Below are 27,935 nucleotides of genomic sequence, written 5' to 3'. Positions count from 1 at the left end.
CATGTGCCTGTTCTTCTGCAAGAAGTGCCACACCGTAGCCGCATAAGTTATGTTGCATGAACAGCCCTGATGCTGATTTTATGGTGTGTTTCAGCCTGTGCTGCTGCTGCTACAGGAAGTGGTGCACTATAACTGTGTCGGCCGCTGGCCAGTCTTTTGAATGTATACATGCAAACCGTCAAAGAGATTTTTGGCTTCTCGGCATTAAGGCCCAAGTGATCTTAAGAATGATTTGCGTGTAATAACTGTTTACTTGTTGCTCTCTATGAAACCCAAATAGTTTACATTCTTTCGTGCATTTCCGCTTTCCCATTGGCTCCTTTCCTAAGTGGCAGGCAAGGCTTTCTTTCAAAATCTCCCCCACATAACTGCTTGCAGGTTGATGAATGGAAAAATGTTTTGCTTTTATGAATTAAGCTTTCATTTCTGTACTCAATTATTTGCTTTAAGTCTCCTCCCTCCCTCCCCTTTTTTCCATCCCCCTTACACAAATTTCCAAACTGTACATAGCTCCATCCGAATTTGACTCTTGAATTCATTAGGAACCCCCCTACTCAGGTCTCCATGTCTGGGATAAGAAATTACAGTAGTCTGGAGTCCTTGGGAAGCCTGTGAGGAGTTTGATTTCAAACTAGGAGACGTGAGTCTAAAGCCTCTTGGTTAGCAAAAAGTCTTTTGTCTTCAAGTGCATGAAACTTCCCGTTTGGGCTCTCTGTTCTGCATGCTATAAGTCCCTGTTTCTGTCAGTGTAGACTAATTCTGCACAGGATAGTGCTGTCCTGAACACGTCTTTTACCTTTTGGGTTGTTGTTGCTGTTTTTTGCAATGATTTCCCACCAATTAACGAGGAAACCCCCCTACATTTGAAAATTATTGAAGGGCAGAGGAAACATAGGTGAAATTCTCAAGGATGAGGTGCAGGGTTTGTTTGTTTGTTTGCATTCACTCTCACTTTTGAGCTGGATGAGTTTTTGTGAGTTTCTTTCACCAATATCTGGTAGCTTTCCTTCTATAGCCTTTCTGGGAATCCGTGCTTCCTGAAAACCTCATGATATCCTTGGTTGTGCTTTCTTCTAAATCAGGGGTAGGGAACCATTTGCCTTCCAGATGTTGCTGAACTACAAATCCCATTCTCCCTGGCCATTAGTCATGCTTGCTAGGACTGATGGTAGTTGTTTTCAATAACATCTGGAGGGCTTAAGCAGGGCTTTTTTCCAGCTGGAACGCACTGGAGTTCCGGCACCTCTTTGGCGCGTTCCGGCAGCTCTATTAGGTTGGGGCACAGTGCCTGGGGCCGTGTGGCATGATGATCGGGTTGCTGTGACGATTGTGTTGGCGTGATGATTGTGGCTGCTGAAAGTGGCAGTGGGGACAAAGAGCTCAGCAACTTTGGGTAGGCGCTCATCAAGTTCCACCACCTCTTTTTCCAGAAAAAAAGCCCTGGGCTTAAGGTCCCCTACATCTGCTCTAAGCACAGGAAGCTAGAGAGGCTGCCTGACATGTGCTTACCAGCTGTCCACTGTGTTGTTAATGCCAGTGTTTGTAATTAGCAGGATCAAGTGCTAACTTTTTTTGTGGACTGTACCATGTAAGATTGGGGGTGTACAAATGTGTGTTCCCCGGGGGATGCATGTTTGAATGCTAACACACATGAACATGAAGTCTCCTTGTACATAGAAATCTAGCATGCCAGCTAATCAGGTTCAGCCTAACATTTTCCTTGATGAGCTATTTTTCTGTGTGCAACAGCCCCCTTCAATGGGGGAAATATCCAAAACTTCAGTGTTGTGCCTTTAACAGCTTAATGCATAGAGAAGGTGGAGCTGCTCTTTGCCTGGAGATGCAGCGTTGCTGAAATGTTTTATTTAGTTGTTTTCAAGTATTGATATATGGCTTTTCCTCAGAAAAGATAACAAAGGATTAAATACAGAATGAGAAAGAGCAAAATCCATAAATAATACAAGCAATACAATACAATACAAACACAGACTCCTAAACATAGAATTTCACTCACGCAGTACACTTACACTCATTTACTATCCACATCCACTAACACATCTGTACCTCAGACAACCTGCCCACATTCACCCATACTCACATATACTCTCAATAGTTACAGATCTCAATAATTCCCTGGGTACAAATATATAAAGGCTGCACTACAATACTGTCAGCCTAACACCATGAGGTAACATTTATGCAGCAGCACAAAAGATAAATGGCCGCCCTTGTCCAAAATGGTGTAAAAAACTAAGACAGGAATGTGGGCAGGGTGAGGGGATCACATAGTTAAAATGTGTAAGTGGGATGGAAGTCTAACAGTGCAATTCTATGCAGTGTTTTTTTTTCCTGGGGGGGGGGGGGGAAGGTACACATACCCCTAAGCATTTTGTGAATCTTTGTACTTTTGTCCATGTACTGTATTTGTTTTCCCCAATTTCAACTATAAAATGGTGATTTTCTTGAGTCAAAATGAGAGTACTCCTAAACATTTTTTAAGAAAAAAAGCACTGATTCTATGTATTCAGAAGAAAGCCATGTCGGTTTCCAAGGGGCCTACTTCCATGTTGGTGTGCACACAATTGCAGCCTAAATAAGCAATAAACAATAAAATCATTATTTTATTTGACTTCCTTCTTCAGGGACTATGGACCACTTGGTATAATAGTCCATAAAACAACTTCTTCCCATCATACTTGATTTATAGGCAAGCAACTTCAATAGGATATTGTGCAAATACAAATATTTACACCTGCCTCATATCTGTCCCCAATGAGCTGTTACTGGTGATAAAGGCAGAGGAGGACCAGTTAAAGAAGGTGACTCAGTCTAAGTGGGGACAGACTGCCCACAGCAAGACAAAATAAAGTAGTTAATTCCTAAAAACAGAGGCTCCAGATTTAGTAATGTGTACAAATATGCATACACTTGGGTAAAATGTGCATATAAATGCATATACATGTGAAAATGACATACAGAAATGTCACTAAGGAAAATTGTGTGCGTGTGACAGAATTGCATAGAAATGTGTATGTTTGGAGAATTTTGCACGAAGATGCTGATAAATCTTAATGAGGCCCTCTTCTTTCAAAATTGTGTGAAAATGGGGAGAACTGAATTTTAGATTTAAAAACGAGAAGCTGAGAAAAACCGAAACTAACAGATTTGCTCAACCCAAACCCATGCACCTGACTCTTGTTTGGGTGTTCTCCTTGTTCATAAACTCTTCATGTGAACAAAGGAAGTGAGGACAAGTGTGCTCAGCTCCGTGCCCCAGGCCACTTTCCCCACCACTCTTCAGCTGGTTTCTCCCAGCCCTTTCTGGAGATGCCGAGGACTGAACCTAAGACCTGCTTCAGCTTGGAAAACAGATGCTCTCCCGCTGAGCTATGGTCCTTTCCATTGAAGTTCTAGATTGCATTGAGACAGACGCAGCTCTCTGGGTGGGGCGGAGCCGCCACTCTCGCTTCCCGGTAACTGGGTCGTTGTTGCTTACAGGAAAGGGTGAGGCGGTCTGCACAGTGCGAATGCGGAGGCAGATCCAATATGGCGTTCCTATCAGTGCATTTGCACTGCGCCAACCTCCCTGCCAGCTTGCCCCTTCCCTTCTCCCTTCTGGTAAGCAGCAACAACTCGCCTGCTAGGAAGCTAGCGTAACAGCTCCACCCCACTTGACAGCGAGACTCTGTGACCTTCCCTGAACCACACAGTTGCCCACGGCAACTGGAGGGGGGAAGGGGTGCTGATGCGGAATGGCACATACCTGTCCGCACTTCCCAGTTCATTTGTAGGGTTTATACACAAGCAGAATGCCTGACCGGGGCTCCAGAGGCAGGCCTATTTCACATGCTCTGACCTGAGCTGGCACTCAAGGCAAGACCTAGGCCTAGTTGTGGCAACCTCTGGCTCAGACCTAATCACCTAAGGCCTAATCACCATAGTGGCATAGTGGTGTTGTCCCCTGAAGATATCCATCACCAAGGTTCCTGCTGGTTCATTCTGGTCACCAAGGTGAAACTGGGTTATGTTTCACCAACTGTCACAGATGCTGGCAGGAGCTATGCCCGTTATCAGTTGCCTTTGTTCAGCTATGATCCATAGCCAGCCAGCCAGTCTGGCGATGCTATCAGTGCACCTCCAACTGGCAATGGATTGTATGTAGTCAACAAAGGAAGCTGTGGTTTTGTGGGTTGAAAGCAAGGTTTTAGTAGATCTTTGGTACCCATCCAGATTCTCACAGATGATATATCCAGAGTTCTGCTTCTTGTTCAGGAGGTAGTGAACAGCTCCAGGTCCACACCATGGTGGCTAGTCTGTGGCCTTCTAGATTTTGTTGGGCTACAACTCCAATCCCTCACCATTGGCCCTGCTGGCTGGAGCTGATGGGAGATGGAATCCAAAGGTTTCTGGAGAGTCAGAGGTTCCACATTCCTAACATTTTGGAAAGGTTAGGGCAAACTCTGTCTCTCCCCTGGAATTCATACCACTGTCCCTTGCAAAGCCCACATCACACGTGATAGAGAGGTGGTGTAATTGTAGTGGCTAGGAGCATATGTTGGCCAAGAACATTAAAAACTTGCCTCAGCTACAAGCACAGGCAGGTGCTTGTGCTTTCACTTCTTCACCTGTAGAATGAGTTTAGTAATACTGGCATCCCTTATAGGATGGTTATTTATAGTAAATGTTAGCTATTTGGCTTGACAGGTGCTCCTGAGTGTTTTTATTTGTTTCCAGATTTGGGATGTTCAGAACTACTATATTACAGTAAGCAACAGTATGAAGGATGGCTGTATTTGCTCCTTTACTCCTATACCTTTATTTTAAATAAATAAGCAAACAAATTTCAAGACCCAGCCCTCCTAGGATTATGCCAATCCAGAGTTCAGGTGGGAAGCCAGGAAGCTGAATACTTCTTCCTCCAAACACACACACCTGGCCATAAAGTCCTGCATATAGAAATGTAGCACATTTGATAGAAAACTAGACTAAAACCCTCACATGCTGACTTTTACTGAGAGGAAGTTCTTGATACAGATGATGATTCAATCCAGCAGTCACTCCTGCTTCCCCGCCCCCCCCAGCTAAACTTTGAAGTGGTACAGGCTAAAGAAGGCTGCATCTTGTGACTTTTCTGAAAACATAGATCAGTGTTAGTAGTGTTTAGATGCTGTGCACTGTGATATGACATCCTATGCCCTTTTAAAATGTGGGTTTTGGGGGTGTTATTGGATTGTTGTTTTTATTTTGATTATGTGTTTTGTGGTTTTATATTTTGATTTATTCTGTGAATTGCCCTGAGACCTCTGGATATAGGGTGGTGTATAAATTCTATTTTTATTATTATTATTATTATTATTATTATTATTATTAAGTATACTATGAGACCAGTTGCTAATTTTTTCAGCTTACTGCCGAGTGACTTAATATAATTTGAGATTGTTACTTTTATCCCCTCTAGCTGTTTCTGCAGCCTCAGATCCTAACAGCAAGGGGGTTTGTTCAAACAGTAGTAGCAAAGCAAAGCAGCCTTAGTAAGCCCTTGCTTAAATTTAAGCCAGGCCTTGCTTTCAACATGGCCGCCCATCTACCACGGGTATATATGGTAGAAGCAAGGGAGGCTGTTGCTCTCCTCCTGGGTGAATCATGATCCAAAGATCCCCAGCTTTGATTTCTAAAAAAAAGGAGTAAGTTTCTAGCATTTGAAGCACCTGAGATATGAGGCAAAAACGTATAGGCGTTATTCTTCTCAAATTAGTGAGAGACTAACCTTTCCCACCCCTTTCAGTATTCTACTCCCCCCACCCCAGGAAAAACCCCTGAGGGTGCTCATGCTCTGCACCCTTCCATTATATCCTGGATCCCATACACTTACAACCTGGACTCATGTGTGCTTTCTCTTTTCTGTTTTTTCCTCCCTTGGTCTTTAGGAAAAAGCTTTACATTGACAATTACAGTCTTCACAAACCCCACCCAGGTCGCTACCTATCACCGTGCCATTAAAGTGACTGTTGATGGACCCCGGGAGCCAAGAAGTAAGTTTGTTGTCTTTCCTTGGAAGGGGAAGCATGTGGCCAGGCGACAGTTCTCAAGCTAATGCTTGCGGGTGCATGAAACCTTTTGCTGCTTTTAGGTATCCAAGTTGTGTCGGATTGCCACTGTGGCACCACACTTGCTGTGGCTGCTTTGCATGGGTAACATATAAAAGTGCCTCTCATTGTGAAACACTTCTGAGACCAGTGTCCGCATCGCTGATGGAACTCTGCTGGCATGGGACGCACAGACATGATCAAGGGAAATCATGCCTTGCGCACTGCTACACTGTACACTGTCAGAAGTGGCTCAGCAGGTGAGGTGAAGCTTCCCAGCAGGTGGGTCACTGTTGCTCACTGGGAGGGAGAGGGGTGATGCAGCAGCAAAGAGGTTGATGCGGTGCAACCACACTGGAGGAACAAATCCAGTGCTCCTGCTGGTACTCCTTCACTGCACCAACCTCCCCACTGTCTTGTTCCTCCCTGCTAAGCAGCAGCAGCAGCTACCACCATAGTGGCTCCTTCCTACCTGGCAAGCTGCTTCTGCTGATGGTGATGTGAGAGGCAGCTAATCACAGGGGACATAGTTTTGTGATGGAACCTTGTCTGCAAACTGCAGAAATAAAATAGGTTGGAAGTCGGCCCACCATCAGGTAGAGTGAGGCAATTGCTTCAGGTGGCAGATGCTGTGAGGTGGGCAGTGTGGTAGCTACCTGGCTATTTCTACTGAGCCTCCCTCCCCACACATCTCTTTTTGGAAATTGTCACCTTTAGCTAGGGGGGGCTGTGAATCTGCCTTTGCCCCGTTCAGAAGATTTAAGGGAGATCGTCTAACAATGAGTTCCCATGGGAAGCCATCACCTGAAATTTCCCTAACAAAAGAGGTTCTTGGATACTTCGTCAGGGCTGTTAAAGGAGTCTCCAGCAGAACTCCTGGCTCCTTTGACTCTCTCCTGTTGAAACACTTCCCACTCTCACGACAGAATGCCATTTTGGTTAGAAATGTATGCAGCACCCTAGCAAGATCTGACCAAGGCCCATCTGGTCCTGGCTTCTTTTTAAATTCCTAGGAACCCGGAGGTACTCAGCAGTCCCTTAAAAACCAATAACCAGTGACCTGCCTTGGGACACCATGCCCATCTCCTTAGCAGAATTGTTAACACAGGCCCAAATTCAACTGTGAATCATCCCCTACTCCTCTTTTACATTTCATCACAGGACAGAAATTAAAGATCTCTGTGATAGGCGGATGAGCTGCTGTTATGTTGGACTTGCCTGTTCTAATCGGATGAGTTTCTGTCAGTTTAAGCTTGTGGGCAACCCAGCTTTGTGCCAATACCTTCATGTGCCAAAAGAGGGTTTTTCTTCTTCCACTGACTGAAATTTTGCAACTGGCATTAGCACATGGCTTTGGGGAGGCAACAACAGCCTCACCCTGTCAACGAAGTGTGCTAGTGTGGAGCTGCTAGAGTTCTTCTTCTTTAGATTTCCCCTCATCTCCATTGGTTATATTTCTGAACTGCGTTTATGCCATGCATCTAAAGCATATTTCATGCCCTTGCCCAGCAAATCATGGGAACTGTAGTTTGTTAAGGGTGCTGAGAAAGGCAGCTCTGTGATGAGTAAACTACCATTCCCATTATTATTTCAGGGGTGGGTGGATGTACTTTAAATATATGGTACATACGCAGCCTAGGAGCAATGTCTCGATAGCTGGGCAGTTAGGCAGTGAAACCATTTATTTATTCATTCGAAAGCATTGATGAACTACTTATTTTTAAAATCTCTAAGTGGTATACAATATCAAAAACAAAGGAGATTGCTAAAACAAAAATACAAACTAATAAAGCAGCAATATAAAAACATGTAAAAGCAAATAAAACAAAAGTACAGCAACACTTCAGGTGCATGAAACAGGCCTAAATACAAGCCTGGCAAAAAGAGAATCCCATACAGTTACCTAGAGTAGGCATAGGCAAACTCGGTCCTCCAGATGTTTTAGGACTACAGCTCCCATCATCCCTAGCTAACAGGACCAGTGGTCAGGGATGATGGGAGTTGTAGTCCCAAAACATCTGGAGGGCAGAGTTTGCCTATGCCTGACCTAGAGGTGTGATGGGAGCTTCAGGCAGAGACTGAGGAACTGCTTTTTGGGCAATGCTCTGGATTGCTTGCAGAAGGTTGGATTAAATTGCCTGTAAGGCCCCAACTGAATGGTTCTAGTTTTCATGGATATGCATGTATATGCAAGGACATCTAAGCAGCATACAGTCCAGGGCACAGCCTGCCATTTCCCACCCTGCAGCTGCCAAGGTATATTTTTGAATTTAGATAATCTGTTGTAGGGTGGCTGTGAGTTTCTGCTTTATCCCAGGCAGCAGTTAAATAAATGGAGTGTGGCCTGCCACAAAGGAACTAGGCATGGCCATGGTGATGGGGGGTGGGGTCTCAGGCTCTCAAGCATGGTAAGAATAGATACCGTATGTTGGAATTAATATGATAAGACACACAAAGGTGGCTGTGCATATACGTAATGTATGGGTGTAGAGGTGAATCAATCTGTCAGTTTCAGTGTCTCATTTCCCCCCCAATCTTATATTTGGTTCATGTTTCTGCAGCAATTTGCCATTTTTTAAAAAAAGCCCATGAAAAATTCTCAGCATTTTAGTGTAAATTTTCCTGAATGCACACATTTTTGTATGCAGTTTTGACTAATATACACATTTCTACAAGCACTTTTCTTTAATATAATGAATTTTTGTACATTTATTTCACTAATGTATATGCATTTTTATGCACACTTTCCCTGAACACAGTGCATGTTTGAATCACAAATTTCAGAAATGTGTTAATTTTAAGGACAATTGGGTTTTGGTCTGGGTTTTGGTTCAAGAACGGTGAATTGGCTCATTTCTCATTAAAATGCAAACAAAATCAAACTTCTCCCCCATCCAGAGTGGATAAAATTAACTTTGCCCAAAGCAGCAAAAAGCTTTTGGGCCAGCCTTTAAAAGCATTTTTAAAAGATGCTTTTATATGTTGTTATTGAATTGTTTTATCACTGATACGCTTTCATCCTGGGCTCCTTTGGATGGGTGGGATATAAATTTGATTAATTAATGAGGACACAAAGAAGCAGTTCTTATTGCATTTCGTCTCCGCTGCCTACTGGTGAACCTAAGTTAGATGTGTCCATTAACTTCATTAGTCTACAGTACTGCAGCCCAGGGCTCCTTCAGGAGGAAGGGTGGGATATAAATTCAACAAACAAACACATGCTATCTTCCATATCCTCTAGCCTGTACTCCCAGCTTGCAGAAGCAGCCCCAGAAATGTAACCCTCCCAAATGCTTCTTGTTAAGTAACAGAGAGGAAACAGGATTGGAGCTGCAGGAGCTGGTTGATGATGCAAGTGGAAGGCTCCAGGTGGCCACATCTGATTAAAAAGCGCTTTGGGTTTTGTTTGATCTGCAATCAGTCCATTAATCTCTTAATTATGCTGACTAATTGATCGGTGTTTCACTTTCCTCCTCTGCTGTAGTCTTCAAAGACAATCTGTTCTGAATGTGTGGAGGGCTCGGTAATGGATATGAGGATGTAAAGCCCGACTATATCCAAGTGACCTAGTGCAGGGGTAGCCAATGTGGGGCCCTTCAGATGTATTGGACTTAGGGGATAGTATTCAATGCAAATTCCACTCAGAGTAGACCACTGAAGTGAGTAGACACGACTGACTTAGGTTCATGTATCTCAGTGGGTCTACTCTAAGTAGGACTTAGCTGAATGCAACCCAGGATTGGGTGAATTAATCAATCTTGGTTTCTCTGAGCCTCTAATTTTTCGTTCTCCGCATTTTCTCATAAGTTTGCAATTTTAAAAATTTCTCATGAAAATTCGGTATTTTAGAGTGTAATTCTCCTAATAGACATATTTTGTACACAATTTTGCCAAGTAGACACATTTTTGCAATGTCATTTACCCTAATATAATGTATTTCTGTATGTTGTTTTCACTAATATATGCACACACACACACACGTCCCTGTCCAGCTGTCCTACCCCACCCAAGAAGTGGTCCTATGATCATATCATGAGACAAAGTGAAACAATGGAGTTGAAGGTGGCATTGAAAGCAGCAAACTAACAGACAATAATAATAATAAAAGATGATGATGATGTTGCCCGACATGTATATTGGGAGAAATTCACACAAAGGTGCTGGTGAGTTTTCATGGAGACTTTTAAAAATAGCAAGTGGGTGTGGAAATGTGGAGAACTGAAGATTGAAAAAATAAAAAACTGAGAGAAGCCAAAGTTGACAGATGCCCTCATCCTTATCATGATAACTGTATTTCATGACCAGGATCAGAGGCAAGAGCCCTCTCAGCACCCCCTGATGGGGGACGCAAGTGGAAGAAGGCTTGTGAGCTTTGGGGAGACATGTGGTTTTCCACCATATGAGCAGAATAGCTGAGTAGTAGACCCTAAAGACTTAAAAAAATAATGGATGAAGCATTTTATTGGATTGGATTGCTGGCTCCTCATCTCAGACTTTTTTGAACTTGGAACAGACTTGTCTACTCAGAGTAGACCATGGAAGTAATAAACTTGACTAATTTGAACCCATTGGTTGTAGTCACCTGAGTTCTACTCAAAGCAAGCACACTGAAATTAATGGGCCGAAGTTAGCTGTGTCTATCCATTTCAATAGGTCTAGTCTGAGTATGACTAATGTTATACACAAGCCATTCATTTCAGTGGATTTACTTTTGCATATGACTTGGCTGGATACAATCCAGAATACATAACATTTTATTAAAAACAGCAACAGATACAATTAAATGGAAGAGGGAGCCAGCAATAAAATGCTTGGTGGGATTTTTAAATTTATTTTTTTCTTACAGTCTTCATGATCTATTTAAAGGTTGTACAGAGGGCCAGAGAAATGGAAAGGTGTTGTCTGCATGTGTGTGAGCTAAGTAAAGAGGAGCAGAGAGGAATTACCTTGAAATATCTCCTGTTTACAGTTAAGGCAGCTCCAGAATAAAGTCTGTTTTTAATGTTTACTGCTGCACTTGGAAAGCCTGATTAAATGTGGATGTTCCCCCTCCAGCAAGGTGTGTGTGTGTGTGTAAGAGGAGACAAACAGGCAAGCTTCTGTTTGCAAAAATGAACAAAATTATCCCACTTAGGAGTGTATGTTTTGCTTTCCTTTTGGAGCAGGGCCCCTTTGGACATATATCACTCATCCCAGGTTAATTTAGACGAGGCGATTGAAACAGTATCACAAGGTGGCCAATTCCTCCTCTTTCCTTTGAGAGATTTATTACTTTCCTCTCCTGGCACCTATGAGTGGCGTGCAGAACTCTGCAGAGGCATTTCATCCACCTTAGCAAGTGTCTTTAGCAGGGCTGGGGAACCTGCGCCCCTCCATATGCTGCCTGCTCTCCAACTCCCACCATCACTGACCCCTGGCTGCGCTGGCCAGGGCTGACAGGAGTCTGAGCCCAGCAACATCTGGAGGGCCTTATCTCTTTTCCCTAGAATCTCAAGTTGATTCCCAGTAAGGAGGGGGAAGGTTGCATGGTGGAAAGGGACAGTGATGGCAGAGCCACCATCCAGAGATGGCCGAGGAAGCTAGCAGCGATTAAGAACAACGCTGCTTTCATACTGTTTCTCACATCACTAAGTGGTGGGAACACAGGACTAACACTACAGGGTTTAGTTTCACTTGGATCAGAGAGTGGAGGGAGGAAGGGAGGGAGAGTGCACTCAGAGGCAGAGTTAGCTGCTCCGGCACCCAGAGCAGCGCACATGCTGTGCACTTGGGGAAGGAAATAGACATTCCTGCAGTGGGCAGTAAATCTAAGAGCTATAGGCCCACACAGTGCTTTAAAAAAAGAAAAGAAAGGGGGGGAAGGTGTGAGTACTCACCATGAATTTGTTACAGTAAGTGCCACACATTCAACATGGGGAGGGGTGCTGGTACTGAGTACCCTTGAGTACCCCAGGAAAAAAAGCACCGGGCCCAGGAAAAAAAGCACCGGGCCAACTTCTCAGAGGCCCTGCCCCTTGTCCAGCAGTACTTCACCACCTCCAGCTAATTCTCAGCTCAATCGCTTTCTTTTTCCAAAGCCATTTTCCTGCCCCTAGCTGGAAGCCGTTACCTTATTTGTTTATTGAGCAGATGTATACCTCACCTTTCAACTGAATAATTCTCAAAGTACAGTGGTACCTCGGGTTAAATACGCTTCAGGTTACATACGCTTCAGGTTAGACTCCGCTAACCCAGAAATAGCACCTTGGGTTAAGAACTTTGCTTCAGGATTAGAACAGAAATCGTGCCCCGGCGGCGCTGCAGCAGCAGCAGGAGGCCCCATTAGCTAGAGTGGTGCTTCAGGTTAAGAACAGTTTCAGGTTAAGAATGGACCTCCAGAACGAATTAAGTACTTAACCCGAGGTACCACTGTACCTAACAATCGACAGGTTGTAATAATACCCCATGAAATCTCTGTCTCATGCACACCACAGTAGTAGCCCTTAGTTCCCTGGCAAGTGGACGAGGCAAGTGAACATTATTTCCTCCACTTCTGCAATCCTAAGGATATTACATTCCAAAAGCTGGGAAGAGATCCCCAGCTATCAAGGAACATTCTTTGGTTAAATCCCTAGGGGCCACTTATTCACCATGGTCATGCCAGCCAAACTCTCAGTGCTGATGTTCAATGAGTTCATGGCTGATGCTCTGAGTAGATAAAAGTGATTGATTAATGAAAGCTTTCTTATCAAAATTACAGTTGATAGCATATAGATATGATCAGTGGGGTTTAGTTCTGTGGTTTTGTCTAGCTCCTTTCCACTCGTTCCATTAGCTTGTCTTTGCCCAACCTACTTCCAAACTTCACTACAGGAACTTTATTGGATACAGAAGTGAAAATGATTATCCATGATGGTGTTTTAGCTCTCATTGGTAAATAAGCAGAGAAGTATGAATTTTGAAAGTTACCTCTGTTTCAGTTCACATGTTGGTTTGGAAAGTGTGGATTAGGTAGATTAGCATTAAAATGCAAACTGAAATGAATTTATCCCCCATCCTTATTGATGGGCTGGGTTTAGCTTGATTTAGTCTCAAGTTCTGCCGGCCTGTTCTGATGAGTTGAGACGTGGGTCTACTTTGAGTTGAATCCTGTTGGTGACAACCCTGAGTGTTAAGGGTAGAGAACACCCTTGAGCAGCAGCACTAGAGCTAATGGGTAATTTGGGACACTGGAGTCAATGGTCTGATCCACTGCCCCAGCCACCTTTAGATGGTAAGCCAGCCCTACTCACCAGGAAGCTATCTTGCTCATTCCTCTGAGTGGGCACCTGGCATTCTGCTGCAAAGCCCTGATGACACCACTGAGCAGCAAGGCTTTTTGGAAAGCATTCATGCCAGAGGAACATGGCCTGTAATATATCGCCACGCAAGATCTCAAGTTGAGTGTTCCTGAGGTTAATTTCATGTAGTGCATACAAGATGTACACATGAAGGTGGGTTAAGGGTGAGTGTTGGCAAGCGCACTGATTTGAATGACCTACCTAACTCGTTTACTAAGGAGCATATACAAGCGCAAAGAGATAATGTAGCCATCCCAAACCCACGCTGCTTAAAAAACCCTTTATGTTGTACCAGCTCCTACAGCAGCAATATAGAGACCAAGGCAGACACACCTCAATTCCAGCTGCCCACACCCTCTGTATCTTATCCTGTCTATCTTTGTTCTCATACCACACCCATTGCCAAGGGATCAGAGCATCGCCTTGTGCTTTGATGCATTTGTCTCTTTGCCCATTTTTGTGCATCCAAGCACACTGTGTCTGTGAAGCTTCTGGTCGAGTGACGTGAAATGGCCTTCAAAACACATGTGCTGCTTCACATTTTAAGTTTGTTTATTTTTTGGTGGGGTGAGGAGCTCAATGTTGCCAAGCTATCACTTTGGAAGTCCCGCCACACCAAGCCTGAAAATTCTTGGGAATTGCTCAGAGCTCTTACATGGGAACACTAACCTCTAACCCCTTTCTTTCATATACTCAGAGTAGGAGTATCTCAAACCAGCCCAATAAGCCACTGCCCCTTGCTCCTAATCTAGTTTAAAGAACAGTGGGGTCCCCATTCTATGCAGTCTTGCAGAAAAACACTTCCACTTTTTCCAATCCTCTTTCCCCCATTAGAGCTCACTAATGGTTTCTCATTATCCTGGGGGGAAAAGTGACAAGTGGGATGCCACAGGGTTCTGTGCTGGGCCCAATGTTGTTCAACGTCTTGGATGAAGAAATTGAGGGGACGCTTATCAAATTTGCAGATGACACCAAACTGGGAGGGGAAGTTAATGCCACAGACGACAGAATCAGGATTCAATATGACCTTAATAGACTGGTCAACTGGGCCCAAACGAACAAAAAGTATCTCAAAAGGAACAAATGTAAGGTTCTACAATTAGGCAGGAATAGCCAGCTGCACAAATACAAGATGGGGGACAGCTGACTTGCGAGTAGTACGTGTGAAAAGAATCTAGGGGTCTTAGGAAACCATAAGCTGCTCATGAGTCAACAGTGTGATGTAGAAGCAAAAAAGCTAATGCTATTCTTGACTACATCAACAAAAGTATAGTGTCCAGATCAAGGGAAGTAATAGTACTGCTCTATTCTGCCTTGGTCAGACCACACCTGGAATACTGTGTCCAGTTCTGGCCACCACAATTTGAGAAGGATGTTCACAAGCTGGAATGTGTGCAGACGAGGGTGACCAAGGTGATCAGGGGTCTGGAAAGTAAGCCTTATGAGGAACAGTTGAGGGAGTTGGGTATGTTTAGCCTGGAAAATATGAGACTGAGAGGAGATATGATAGTGATCTTCAAATATCTGAAGGCCTGTCACATGAAGGGCACCCACCTGTTATGGTGGGTGGGTAGGACCCAAGTCAATGGAGTCAAGTAAAAGAAAAGAGATTCCAACTAAACATCAGGAAGAACTTTCTGGTGGTAACAGCTGTTTGACAGTGGAATGGACTCCCTTGGAAGGTGGTGGACTCTCCTTCCTTGGAGGTTTTTAAACAGAGGTTGGATGGCCATCTGCCATGGATGCTTTAGTTGAGATTCCTGTGCTGCAGGGGGTTGGACTAGATGACCCTTGGGATCCCTTCCAACCTCTACAATTCTGTGATCGAATATTAGACATGCAACTACTAAAGACCTTCCTCTTTCAACAAGCCTTTTAAGTAGATATCGTTCCCTGTCTGCATCTGTAGCAAAATTGCTTTTAAATGTGTTCTCATTTGTGTGTTTGCCATCCTGGGCTCCTTTGGGAGGAAGGATGGGCTATAAATTTAAATAGTGACGACATCTGGAAAGCCAAAGGTTCTTCACATCCGTTTTAGGCCAAAGGCTAGAAGACCTGTGGGTCACCAGCTATTGTTGGACTCCCAGCTCCCATCAGCCTCAACCAGCATGGCTAATGGTCAGGGATGATGGAAGTGGGTTTCCCAGAGGCATCTGGTGGGCCCCTGTGAGAATAGGATGTTGGACTAGATGGGTCACTGGCCTGATTCAGCAGCCTCTTATGTTCCTATGAGTTGGTGACCTAGAGACATCTGAAGGGCTGCCAGTTCCTTTCCCCTGTTCTTAGCCTTGTGGGTGCTGAGGGCAAGTCCCTAGAGTCTTGCAGCAAACCAACCCTGGTTGGGCAATGATGGCTCTGGAAGAAAGGGAACATTCAGCATGTTGTTCTCCAGCTCTTGCTTTTGCTGGAAGCTTGCCAGCCACGCTAAGAACTGCTGCCAGGCAGCCTGCCCTGAAACAGCTGGCACCAAAGCAAACGCGGCACTGAGGTACAACAACATATTGTGCCTCACACCCCGACCTTTGATTATCACATGTATTAAAAGATTCTCATATATCTAACAACACTGCCTGGGGAGAGAGATTTCATAAATCTGAGATTCAGCAGGGTCCAAAATTCATGGCTATATTCAAGGTTTAACAGGGAAAAAACTCAAAAGAAAAGGCAATTCAGATAATTTGTTGTGCTTATTATTATTATTATTTATTACTGTTGTTGTTACCTTACAATGGACTGCATCCAGATCATCCTACCGCATATTAAAAAGGCAAGATATAAATGGGGCTCATGGGCACATACTCAATTCTTTCACTGCTCCCTTTGCAGCTGGAGCAAACAAACCAGGAACTTTTCAATTAATTATAGTTTCTTATTCTGTCTAAACCAGGAAACCATGGCTCGAGGTTTTCAATTTCAAACCAGGGTTTCATATCCTAGCTTGTTCCAAAGCTCTTAACCATAGTTTCCTGGTTTGGATCAAGTGGGAAAAATAGGTAAATGGAGACTTTCTAGTTTCAAGACCAGTCCTACCATTAGGCAGAATGAGGCACATGGAATGTGAGGGGACAGCAGACAGATGGCATACGCAGGTCACCTGTAGACTAGTACCCATTGTGGTGAGGTAGATTATATTTCTCTTTAAATTACGGTAATAATTTATAATTTTGCATTTATCCATATAAAGTAACATATGCAGATTTTGTGCGTATCTGTGGCCTCTTTTGAGGCAATGTGTAAGTAGCCATCCTCATCTTCCCTCCTCAGGCTACAGTGCCGAGGATCGTGAGGGAAGGCGTTACAATTAACATGCTATAAAACTGACATAAGTTTATTGAGTAGTTCTAGAACAGGCTTCCTCAACTTCGGCCCTCCAGATGTTTTTGGCCTACAACTCCCATGACCCCTAGCTAGCAGGACCAGTGGTCAGGGATGAAAGGAATTGTAGTCTCAAAACATCTGGAGGGCCAAGGTTGAAGAAGCCTGTTCTAGAATATACATTTTCCAGGAGATTATCTCCTGAAGTCACTTTGCAGGCAACAATACCTGGCAGTTGACTCTGGGTGTTGGCAGTGGACCCAACAGCTTCCCAAGGATGCTGGTAGCTGGTGCCAGCCCTATACCAGCAGCCAACATGAAGCAAAGTAAACCTGGCTAGGACAGAGACAAACCAATAAGAAAGCAAGACAGGAAGGAGTAACCCAGGTAACTTAGTAACCTTAAAAATGGTTGCCAGAGAGGAGGTGTGGCTATTGTCAGAGGATAGGCAGGCCTAGTTCCTGGGACACCAATGCCCCAAGGGGTGGGGTGGGGTGGGGTGGGGGGCTGTGATAAGATAGCAAGCAAAACCAGTCAGGCAAGTTGGAAACCCGCCAGAATCATCGATTCTTCAAGATAGTTTTGGCTTAAATAAAAGCAATTAAGAGCAGCACGTGCCCTGGTTAGTGGTTAAAATTATATTTACAAAAAGAAAAACAAGGAGAGCAGAAGTCTCTGTGATCTTGCCAAGTTGTGAGGAGAACGGTATTACTATAGTTTCTGGTCCACTGCAAAAGTATGAGAGCTGATACCACATTTGAGGGAGCCCTTAGCAAAATCCCTGCCCTACCAAGCCATGGACTTGCCTAACACCAGCAGTGGGTAGCTTTGAACCATTTAAAATCTCCCACAATGCCCTGGCTGAGGCTACTTCAGGTAGGAAATGTAAAGTGATGGTTTATAACCATCCACAACTTGGCATGTTTGTGTGTGTGGCAAATTGATTATTTTTCCCAATCTACTCATTTATATTCAGCCATTTGTCAGGGCTGTCTCCTTCATCCAGACATTTGATCATCCAGACGCCTGGGCCATGTGCCCTGTCACCATGTGTACAATGAAGCTTGCTCCATACTTATGAGTCTAGGCACACAACTTTGATTGAGCAGGAGTTCCAGACGCCCACAAAAACCGTAAGTGTGAATGTCAGCCCCGTCCCACGTTCTGTTCAGGTTTCTACTATTAAGTATTCAGATCTCTCTCCCTTGTCAGGGTGAGATAGCAACTCTCTTATCAGCAGCACTTTTTATGAAGGATGTAAACCTGCGTGTTTTGGCAGCATCCCAACAAGCCACCCAGCAGTTGCTGGCTGTTCTCAGATCCTGCCAGGAACTTGGAAGGGTGTCATCACACCACTAGAAAATATTCTGAGTTAATAGCTCTGCCTCTTTCCCCTCCACCCTTGAAATCCATAGGTCTTACTTGTGGCCCCTTAAAGACTAGCCAATTCATGATGACATAAACCAGAGGGGGGCTCATTATACCTGCCATGTCTCCCACTTGGCCTGTGGTGTGGTTGTGCCCAAACCACGCTCCCCATCCATCACCTGACATCAGATGTGGCAGCAGTAAACCCACTCTAAATGCGTTCCTTATTCTCCCTTTCCACCCGCTAGTACATTTCAGTGTAGGGTTTACTCTTATTATTATTAAAATGTGGAATCTTTTTGTGTTGTTCTGTGGTGACAGAAAAAGGCACCAAATTCAAAAAGGGGGTTTTAATGTTCAGCAAACACTGTGCAAGGCTCCCAAATACCTTTGGGGCCTGGATCTGGGGCAGGTCGATCCTGGGTCATAATGTGGCCATTTCAAATGACCAGATCAGGCTCCAAATCATGGGTGGGGGGGAGCATGCAGCCCTAATTTAAACCCTCTGTATACCACTTTAACCGCCATGGAGATTCCTGGGAACTGTAATGTGTCAAGGGTGATGGAAACTGTAGGTCTATGAGGTGAGCACCCTTAGCCACTTACAGTTCCCAGGATTCGTTAGCATTACCGTTAAAGCAGTATACAAATGCTTTGCAGAGTATGGTGTGGATGTGACCCGAGAGTGCTTTGTTTTCTTCCTTTGCAGCTACGACTCAAATTTGAGCCACGCCTGCAAAGGAAGCTTGTTCCATTGCACCCACGGCTTGAATTAAAGCTGAACTACAAAGGAAAATTTGAGCCTGAGCTGTCCTTGTAAAGGAACATTTCAGGGAAGTTTTTAATGTGTGATATTTTAGTGTTTTTTGGTTTCTATGGAAGCCGCCCAGAGTGGCTGGGGAAACCCAGCCAGATGGGCAGGGTACAAATAATAAATTATTATTATTATTATTATTATTATTATTATTATTATTATTATCTCTTTTCATCCATGGCTTGGATTGTAGTTGGGCTTCAAAGGAAGAAGCTCAACCTGAGGTCACTCCCATCCTTCCTTTGAAGCTGCTTCATCTAACACCAGGTGATTCACAGAGCCTAGGACTTTCTGATCAGAAGGTCGGCGGTTCAAATCCCTGCGACAGGGTGAGCTCCTGTTGCTCTGTCCCTGCTCCTGCCAACCTAGCAGTTCGAAAGCATGTCAAAGTGCAAGTAGAGAAATAGGCACCGCTCCGTTGGGAAGGTAAACGGCGTTTCTGTGCACTGCTCTGGTTCGCCAGAAGCGGCTTAGTCATGCTGGCCACATGACCCGGAAGCTGTACGCCGGCTCCCTCGGCCAATAAAGCGAGATGAGCGCCGCAACCCCAGAGTCGGCCACGACTGGACCTAATGGTCAGAGGTCCCTTTACCTTTTTACTTGTTAATGTGGTCCACAGGGGGTAGAGACATTTTTGATCTGGCTTATCAAGCATATGCTTTTATAGAGTGTCTTAAAAATTAACCCTTTATGGTAGATTGTGCTTTTGTGGACTACCTGAAAGACTAACAAACGTGTGAGCCAATTTGGAGCAGTGGTTAGAGTGGTTAGATCAGTGTCCATTCGATCATGAAGCCCACTGAGTAACTTTGGGCCAGTCACCAACAGCATTTTTGATTCACGTATTGTTTAAGGAAAGTGCAAACTAGGTAGTTTCTCATTAAAATCTGAACCGTTTGAATTTCTCCCCCATCCCTCCTTTTCACCCACTTCATACCAGTGCATTTTTCAGCATGCAAATTCTATTGAGAGCCAGTGTGGTGTAGTGGTTAAGAGCGGTAGTCTCGTAATCTGGGGAACCGGGTTCGCGTCTCCGCTCCTCCACATGCAGTTGCTGGGTGACCTTGGGCCAGTCACACTTCTTTGAAGTCTCTCAGCCCCACTCACCTCACAGAGTGTTTGTTGTGGGGGAGGAAGGGAAAGGAGAATGTTAGCCGCTTTGAGACTCCTGAAGGGGAGTGAAAGGCGGGATATCAAATCCAAACTCCTCCTCCTCTTCTTCTTCTTCTGTATCTGAGCTAATTCACTCCTGTATGGTCACTCTCCTCAAAACTGGGCAGCCTGGGACTTAGCACAGGCCTCTTGAGCCTCACTCGAGTGCCCTGGGAGGTTTGAGGAAGGCTTTGAAGGAAGAAAAAGTGACGGCAGGTGGAGACAGGTGAGGTCCTTTCAGGTACAGGAGCATCCTCAGAGATCTCTGTACAGAAACACCTACCAGGCAGGGCTGGCCTTACCATGAAGCAACATGAAGCTGTTGCTTTAGGCAGCTGATTTCAGAGAGGGCCCACCCTTCCCCCCCCTTTCCATTTTTGGCTTTCAACTCCCTAGGTCCCTTCAAATTAAAGAAACAACAACAACCCAGCCTCTTTAAAACATTAGTCCTATGCTGAGTAGACTCATCGAAATTAATGCTCATACCTAACTTCGGTTGATTAATTTTAGTGGGTCTACTCTTGAGTATATCTTCATTGGATACAACCCACGCATACCCTAACTGACAGATAGCAAACTCACAGCAATGCACTGGCATGCGCAAGAAGGGATTGGCACATTTGTCCATTTTTGTTTCAGTTTCTTATTTCCCCCCCAGAATTCAGAGCATATCCACAGCACATATAGTGTACGCATTTTTGTGTGCATTACGTGGCTGGAGAGCTGCACTGCAAAATTTGGAGAACTGCAAATTCTCAAGGATGCCTGTGTTTCACTTCACGTATCGTTTTGGAAATTGTGCAACGAGTAGGTTTGCCTTTAAATGTGAACTGAAATGAATTTCTCCCCCATCCATACGCATAAGGGCTAGAAACTTCTTTTAAAGAAGGTTTGGGTTCTCAGGAATTTCATATGCTTTTGTGGTTGCAGCGGACACACACGCAGAAAGAGCCCCGAGAACAGAGACCAGCAGTACTGCTATTAGTAACAACAATAGGCTGCACAGGATCAGTCCATTGGCCAGTTTAATATTATTTTTCGAGCCTTAACGGCTTCAGCTTCTGGAGCACTCATGAAATATCTGGCTTAATAAAACATAGGGCCTGGCTGTTTCCTTGCTAGCTTGGGAATTTTTTTCCTCCCTCCAGAAAAAAAACAATTATCAAGTCTGGCCAAAATTCTGACTCCTTGGTAATTACTAGTAACAAAGTGCAGCTCTTTAGGGCTTTCTTAATATTGTGTTATTTTTAAAAAGAAAGGGGGGAGTGAAGGGGGGACGGGGGAGAAGCATGTTTCAATTACCTCAAAGAAATATGATTACATGAGGGTCAAACAATTAAGCTAAATGGTTCATGTGTTGGTTCATTACTTTCCCCATCCATAAACTCAGAGGGCAAATTGCCAGGAGTCTCAAAGTAACTGAAAAGCAGGGGAGACAGAGGACGTTCCTCCCCCTACTTGCTTCTCCCAACATAACCCTGTTCACAGCCTCTGGTGCTTTACTGCAGTTATGGCATGCCTAGGCTAGGGAAATGAGCTCTGCTTTAACTACATCCAGGCCCCAGTCTGAACACACAAGCGGAGCTAAGGGCTCCTGCCCATCTTACCTTTTGTCTAGGCACATTTTTGTGCTACAACAAACACAGCCCCCAAAACAGTCCCATTTTGACACAGTTATATAACCCATGATTTCAAAGCTATAAAAATTGCGATGGGCAGATCACACTTCGGATAAGTCCAAATTCCCCTTCCCTGCTTTAAAACCTCAAAGAACATAAGAAGGGCCTGTCTGCTGGATGAGGCCAATGGCCCATCAAGTCCATCAGCTTGTTCTCTCAGTGGCCAGTCAGATGCTTGTGAGAAACCTGCAAGCAGGAGCTAAGCGCAGCAGCACCTCTCACCACTTGCAAGACTCGGCCACTGGTATTCCGAGAAGGATAGCTGGTTAGAGCATGGTGCTGACAGTGCCAAGGTTGGAAGTTTAATCCCCATATGGGAGAGCTGCACATTCCAGCATTGCAGGGGGTTGGACTAGATGATCTGCAGGGTACTTCCAACTCTACAATTCTATGATTCTATGAAATACTGCCTCTGACAGTGGAGCTATTATATCCCTGTTCCATAATCACTTTGTATCCAACTAAAACATAAGGAAGGTGCTCTGATAATTTCAGTTACTCTTTTCTGTACTTTTTTGTAATGCTGTGATGCCCTTTTTGAGATGAAGCAACCAATATTATTGACACTGTAAGTGTGACCGGCAGCAAAATTTTGGAGTGTCAAGGATCCTGTTCAGGGTTCCAGCCAGCCAGCCATGCCCTCTTCCAGGATCTTCCATTCCGTACTCTGTCTCCCTGCCTCCACCTCAACTGCTTGTGGCTTTTTCTTTCTCAACATCCAGCCAACATTCTGTGCCCATTGAGCATAATCAATCCTCACTGAGCTGTTTTGGGGGTCGGGGTCTGTCTTAGCAATTCCCCAGCCCCATTGTTTTTTGTGCTTCTGTAAACCACGGGGTGAACTTGTGTTCCTTGCAAATATGAAAAAAAAAGTCCATCCATTTTGCCGTTGCCGCCGTGCAATTTCCAGAATGCAATCACATTTTGAAGTTAGAGCTTTGAATAAGGCAGCGCTGGCAGTTCAGCTGTGCCTTGGTGTTATTTTCATTCTTCTTCTGAAATTGCAGAGTTCTTTTTATCTTGTGCACAGTCAGGACAGACAGAGTGATGATGGAGACTTCTGTGGGTGGGGGGAAGGAAGCTGAACCTTAAGCAGAGCTACTAAGAACTAAAATACATGTCCCTATTTCATTGGAAAGTAGTTTGGCGTGTGTGGGGTATATGTGTGTGTCTAACCCTGTCCATTTTTCGTTCTAGCCACACGCATTGTAGAATGCAGCCTTGACAGCTTTCCACTGGTGTAACATGGCAGAGGGGACAGGGAATTGTAAACAATGGGTTTAAAATAACAAAGATACACAAGAGTCTCTTGACAATTCAACGAGAACTTAAATGTATGCAAAATAAGCACAGTGACCATTCAGTATGGCAGTTAGTTTGGAGGTGATACAAATCAACTTGCTTAGCATAGTAGTGGGACTGGTAGCCATTGTCTCTAGTTAAACTAGGTTAATAGGTTCAAACTTTCTAATTAGTTCTTATTCACCTAGTCCTCCTTTGGATCTCTTCTTTAGAAGAATGGCAACTTGGCAGTGTGTTTGATCTGCTCATGGCTCATGGGGAGAGAGAGACTACAAATCTTTCCCTTGCTTATGTGAACTAAAAGAAAGATCACTGGTATTTCCAGTGAGATACAGTACACAGGAGGATTTGATTCCCTCTCAGGATGTCTTTGGGAGTATCAACGGATAGATATGAAGACCAGGAGGAGGAAATTTGTATGCAGAACGGAATGTGAAGGCAGAGGAGAACTGAAAAAGCAGAACCATTAATACTTGTTGAAATGAGCTGGACCCCTAGGGCAAATGGGGCACTGCCTCACCAACCTCAGTCAGCTGGAGGAGGAGGGTCCTGCTTCTGAGCTTCCCATGGGCATCTGCTTGGTCACTGTGAGAACAGGATGCTGGGATAAATTACTCTTCAGCCTAATCCAGTAGGCTTCTCTGGAGTCTTTCACTGACACTTTTTAACTTCTGTTTACTGCTGGCTGCTTTGCAGCTGTTTTGTTGTCATTCTTATTCTTGTTTTATGGCTGCTGTTTTTAATGTGGGATTTTTATTTTTGGTGCTGGGATTGTCTTGCTTTATTGTGTTAATCATTGTTTTAGTCACTGTAATTAGCTGCCTTAAGCGCCTTGCATTGAGAGGCGGGACATAAATAAGTTAAATTGAGCGTGCCTGATGACTGGAAGTTTAAGGAATGGCTCATACAGGGGCCCAACTGGCCACCTCCTCCTTTGAAGGTGAGATGTTTTGCTGGACCTTCATGCCAGGTGTTCTTGACTGATGCACTCATCCAGAATTGTCTGCCTCAACAGTGGTTCATTTGAAGGAGGCAAGGCCAGAGCAGTGAGTAATCCAGAGTCACAAGAAGCAGCCTTTTGGGGATGGATCACCTGGGCTCACAGAAGCCTTCTGTTCTTGCATTCTTGCAGCACACTTGTTATCTACTCAAGGAGCACTGATGTGCCACAGAATGTGGTATGAGAATAGGAAGCTGTTTAGTGCCAAGTCAGGCTATTTGTCCCTGTGTAGCCCCAAGGGTGGGGAATCTTTTCTCCAGCCAAGTAATATGTGCAAACATGCATGTATATGTAACATGCGCACAAAAATGCATTTATTAGTGAAAAGGACAATAAAACTATATTATATTAGGGGAAATGGGTTGCAAAAATATAAATGTTTGACAGAATTGCTTCCAAAAATGTGTATATTAGGAGAAAGTAACACTGGAATGCAACCTGATATGCAAATGTGGAGAACTAAAGCTAAGGCTGGAAAAACTGGAAACTGAAATTGACATATTTGCCAGTCCTCCCACTCCCAAGTACGTGTTCTTCAGACTGCGGCCTTATGGTAAGACAGGCTCAGCCACAGAAGAGACTGCCAGGGAATCATTGTGGGTGCTGAGGTGTGATTGACAGTAGTCAAAAAATATTTAAGGCTGGCATCAGTTTCCTTTCACATGCTATTTTACCCTCTTTGTGGTTTTCCCCGTCTTTAAAGGTAGGGCTGCTAACTGATTAAAATGTGGGTTTTTTTCATTTATTAATCATCTACATTGGAATAAATTTGTACTTTACGAAACCTGCAACATAAGTACACTTGTTTAAATTGTAAGGTAGTATTAGATCAGTCGCAGCTTAATGAGCAAAAGTAACCACACGTTGTTAGAACATGTTAAATTTTTCTCATCTGATCCTTCTTACTGTGGCATGGCAGAACAAAACAACTTTAAAGAAAAAGAAAAACCTACACAATTCACAGTTGAGCAGTACTTTTATTAGGACAAACTAAAATGCCACAAAATGATGAGTTTTCAGGTCCTCCAGAATTCTTCATTAAGTAGACTGCTGTTGTTTTTTCTTATGGATCAACCTTTGCTTTAAAAAACAAAATAAAGGCTATGTACACAGCAGCAGCTTTAAACACCATGAGGTTGCTTTTCCCCACTGAGTTTCAAATGGTTTTCTTACATTGTTGTACGGACCAGCAAGAGGGCAAACTCCAATTCACACATGTGCTGTCTGTCATCTGCTCATGTGCAACAGCTGCCTGAAATTTACACACCTCAGTGTAACCACGGCTTCCATTTGCAAATCACATGGAAGGTGGTTTGAGGGAAAAGACACCAGTCAGGAATATTTCTTAAGAAGCTACAGGATACAGATGGATTGTGGCTAACATTGTGTGGCTTCAAACACCAGTGATGGGAGAGCAGCGGAGCTGGAATAAACAGTAACGTGTACATAGCTAAATTAAGCAATTGATTTTTTTTGGGGGGGGGGGAGAGAATAGCCCATCCTGTTTATTTATGCAGCATCCCTCCATTGCTCAGTTAGGAAACTGTTTTATATTGAGTTGGACCCATTGGCCCACTAACTGAGTTTTGTCTGCACTAGGCGTTCACTAAGGATTGAGCCCAATATTTTCAGTTTTGATGTATGTCTAGGGGCTCGGGATTTGTTCCCAGTCCTACCTAGGAACCTATGGGGTGTAACGAGGTGTAACAGGCTTATGCGCACTCCGCCGCCATGCGTGATAACCTGGAATGCAACCCCCGTGCAAATTGGGCGTTGCCTGTACACAACAAGAAAATTGACTACCTAGAAATCACAAAGTAAAATGGCAGCAGCGATGATCGCTGGGAGGAAGGGTGTGTGCAAGAATACAACTAACAAGTCACATTGCTGGTGAGATTTAAAGTGCATCAGTGAATAAAAAGTATAGTGCCCTTGTACTTTAACCAGCAATATCAAAAGCAACAGGATGGCCATCGTGTTGCTTTTGATACTGCTGACTCATATTTTGCAACACAGGGGTTGGTTGGTTTACTCATTCTTATACCTTAACCAGCAGCTTGACCTACAAAAGACAAGAAGTGAGCACTGTTTGACACTTGAGATGTGTGTTTTTGGGGCCCACTCTATTCCTGTTATTGTATTTTTTTTAATTAATGTTTAATTATTCTAACCCACCCTGGGAACTGCTGGTGAAGGTGTGTAACAACAACAACAAAACAACTGCTGCTTGAAGTTCACTTTAAGGCACAGTTACATTAGTCATTTGAAAAGTGACCATCCCTATCAATGTAGCAACTAAAGCTTTAGCTGATTAATATTTTTGCTTGTTTGCTGGACTGGTTAAATGTTGTAGATCCTGATTTGGGGCATGGATAATTTCAGAATGGATGGTGGTTAATAATGGGCCATAATTATTAATAATAATTATGGTCAGTAATATATTCATTTCTGCTAAATAACTCTGATCTGATAATCAGGTCAAAGCAACAGGCTCCTCTAGATTACCCTCTTTATTGAACATCCATCCTGATTTGCTCACAAAAAGCTAACACAGGGGTTAGACTACGACCCAGAATTTTTTGAGTTTTTGCTCTGCTTTGTTTAAAGTGCAGTTAGGTGACAATCAGCACTGGTTCTGATTTGCTTGTGGGGTGTATATATGGCTTACCATTAATCATTTGTTCCTATCTCACTTTTCAAAAAATTTCTCTGTTACTTTCTTAACTTCAAAAGCCGTTTTAAAAAGTAGATTTATTGAGCCAGGGCGACAGAGTGCTTTAATCCACTTTAATTGCACAAGCCTAATTTTCTGGAAAGCATTTGAATCCCACTTGTGACTTTGGACTTGCGGAATAATTGTTCTACATGTCTATCACCTCACCTAATCCCATACTGAATCCCACCGTGCAGGGAACAAATAACCAATCCATAGAATGCACTCCTAGCATGTCAAAGTAAGGCCAGGAGCAGACCAGTGCAAATTTAGACACCTCCCTAGCAACATCCACAATCCCTTGCAAGGTCCCCTTGCCATGAGGATCATCACTGGACTGAGCCCAATATTTCTAATTGCCATTATTTTTATGTATTTGATAGCTCACATGAGTTGTATTTTGTCTTATAGTGCCACCTACAGGCTCCCTGCCTTTCTGCTTCTCAAGTTGATTGCTATTGGGGGGTCTCTGAGCAATAAGATCCAGGTTGCCATGTTTTGAGCCTGGGCAGCCTTACATTGTGTTTCAGACCTTAAAAAAAGGACTTCATTGCTTTCCACATTGGTGAGCAGCCCAAAATAGATAATGCTACAGATTGGGAGACCCCTGTTTCCAAATGGTTCTTTTTCAGCTACATATGCATAGAGCAACACCCATATACAGGTCTACATCACTGTAGGCGATAGCCTTGTGGCCGTTTTGGCACACTGGCATGCTTAATTGCCACCCCAGTAAAAACTTCATCAGCCAGTTTTCTGTTGGATGGTCAGGTGCAAAGGAGGACAGGGCTCCCCACACCTTTTATAACAGTTCAGAAAAGGAAATTTCATCAGGCATAGCTTGCATGCAGCTTCCTATACATCTCTTTCCCTGTTTACTGTCTCCCAGTTTCTCAGCTTTTAACCTGGAGCCCACTCGGCACACGTAGGATTGCCCAGAAGCAAATGCTTTGGCTGATGCTGTGTGGAAATGTTTCTAGGAATGATTAGGTCACTAACACATGCTTATGGAAATCTCAGTTAATTGGCTCCCTTGGTTTTAATCAAATGATCAATTCCCTCTGCTTACATTTGCGTTACGCGTATCTGCACTGAGCAATAGCTCTGAAGAAAGTAGCTTACTTTATGTTTGCTTTTAGATGGTGCATGCATATATCCCTAAAGGGAGTCTAAAGCCATTTCAGAGG

At 43.9% G+C, this 27,935-nt stretch overlaps 1 protein-coding gene across 2 annotated transcripts in view; it reads left to right on the top strand.

The window, feature by feature from the left end:
* RUNX3 (RUNX family transcription factor 3) overlaps positions 1 to 27,935 on the top strand; it is a 235,690-nt gene that overhangs the window by 179,706 nt on the left and 28,049 nt on the right. For both annotated transcript variants that reach the window (XM_083625573.1, XM_083625574.1), the window contains one exon: positions 5,928 to 6,032. In XM_083625573.1, the coding sequence (XP_083481699.1) occupies positions 5,928 to 6,032 (105 nt within the window). The remainder of the gene's footprint in view (positions 1 to 5,927; positions 6,033 to 27,935) is intronic.

The sequence above is a fragment of the Podarcis filfolensis genome, assembly GCF_964270895.1.
Source record: "Podarcis filfolensis genome assembly, chromosome: 8".
Taxonomy (NCBI): Eukaryota; Metazoa; Chordata; class Lepidosauria; order Squamata; family Lacertidae; genus Podarcis; species Podarcis filfolensis.
This window is presented reverse-complemented; position numbering and strand designations above follow the sequence as displayed.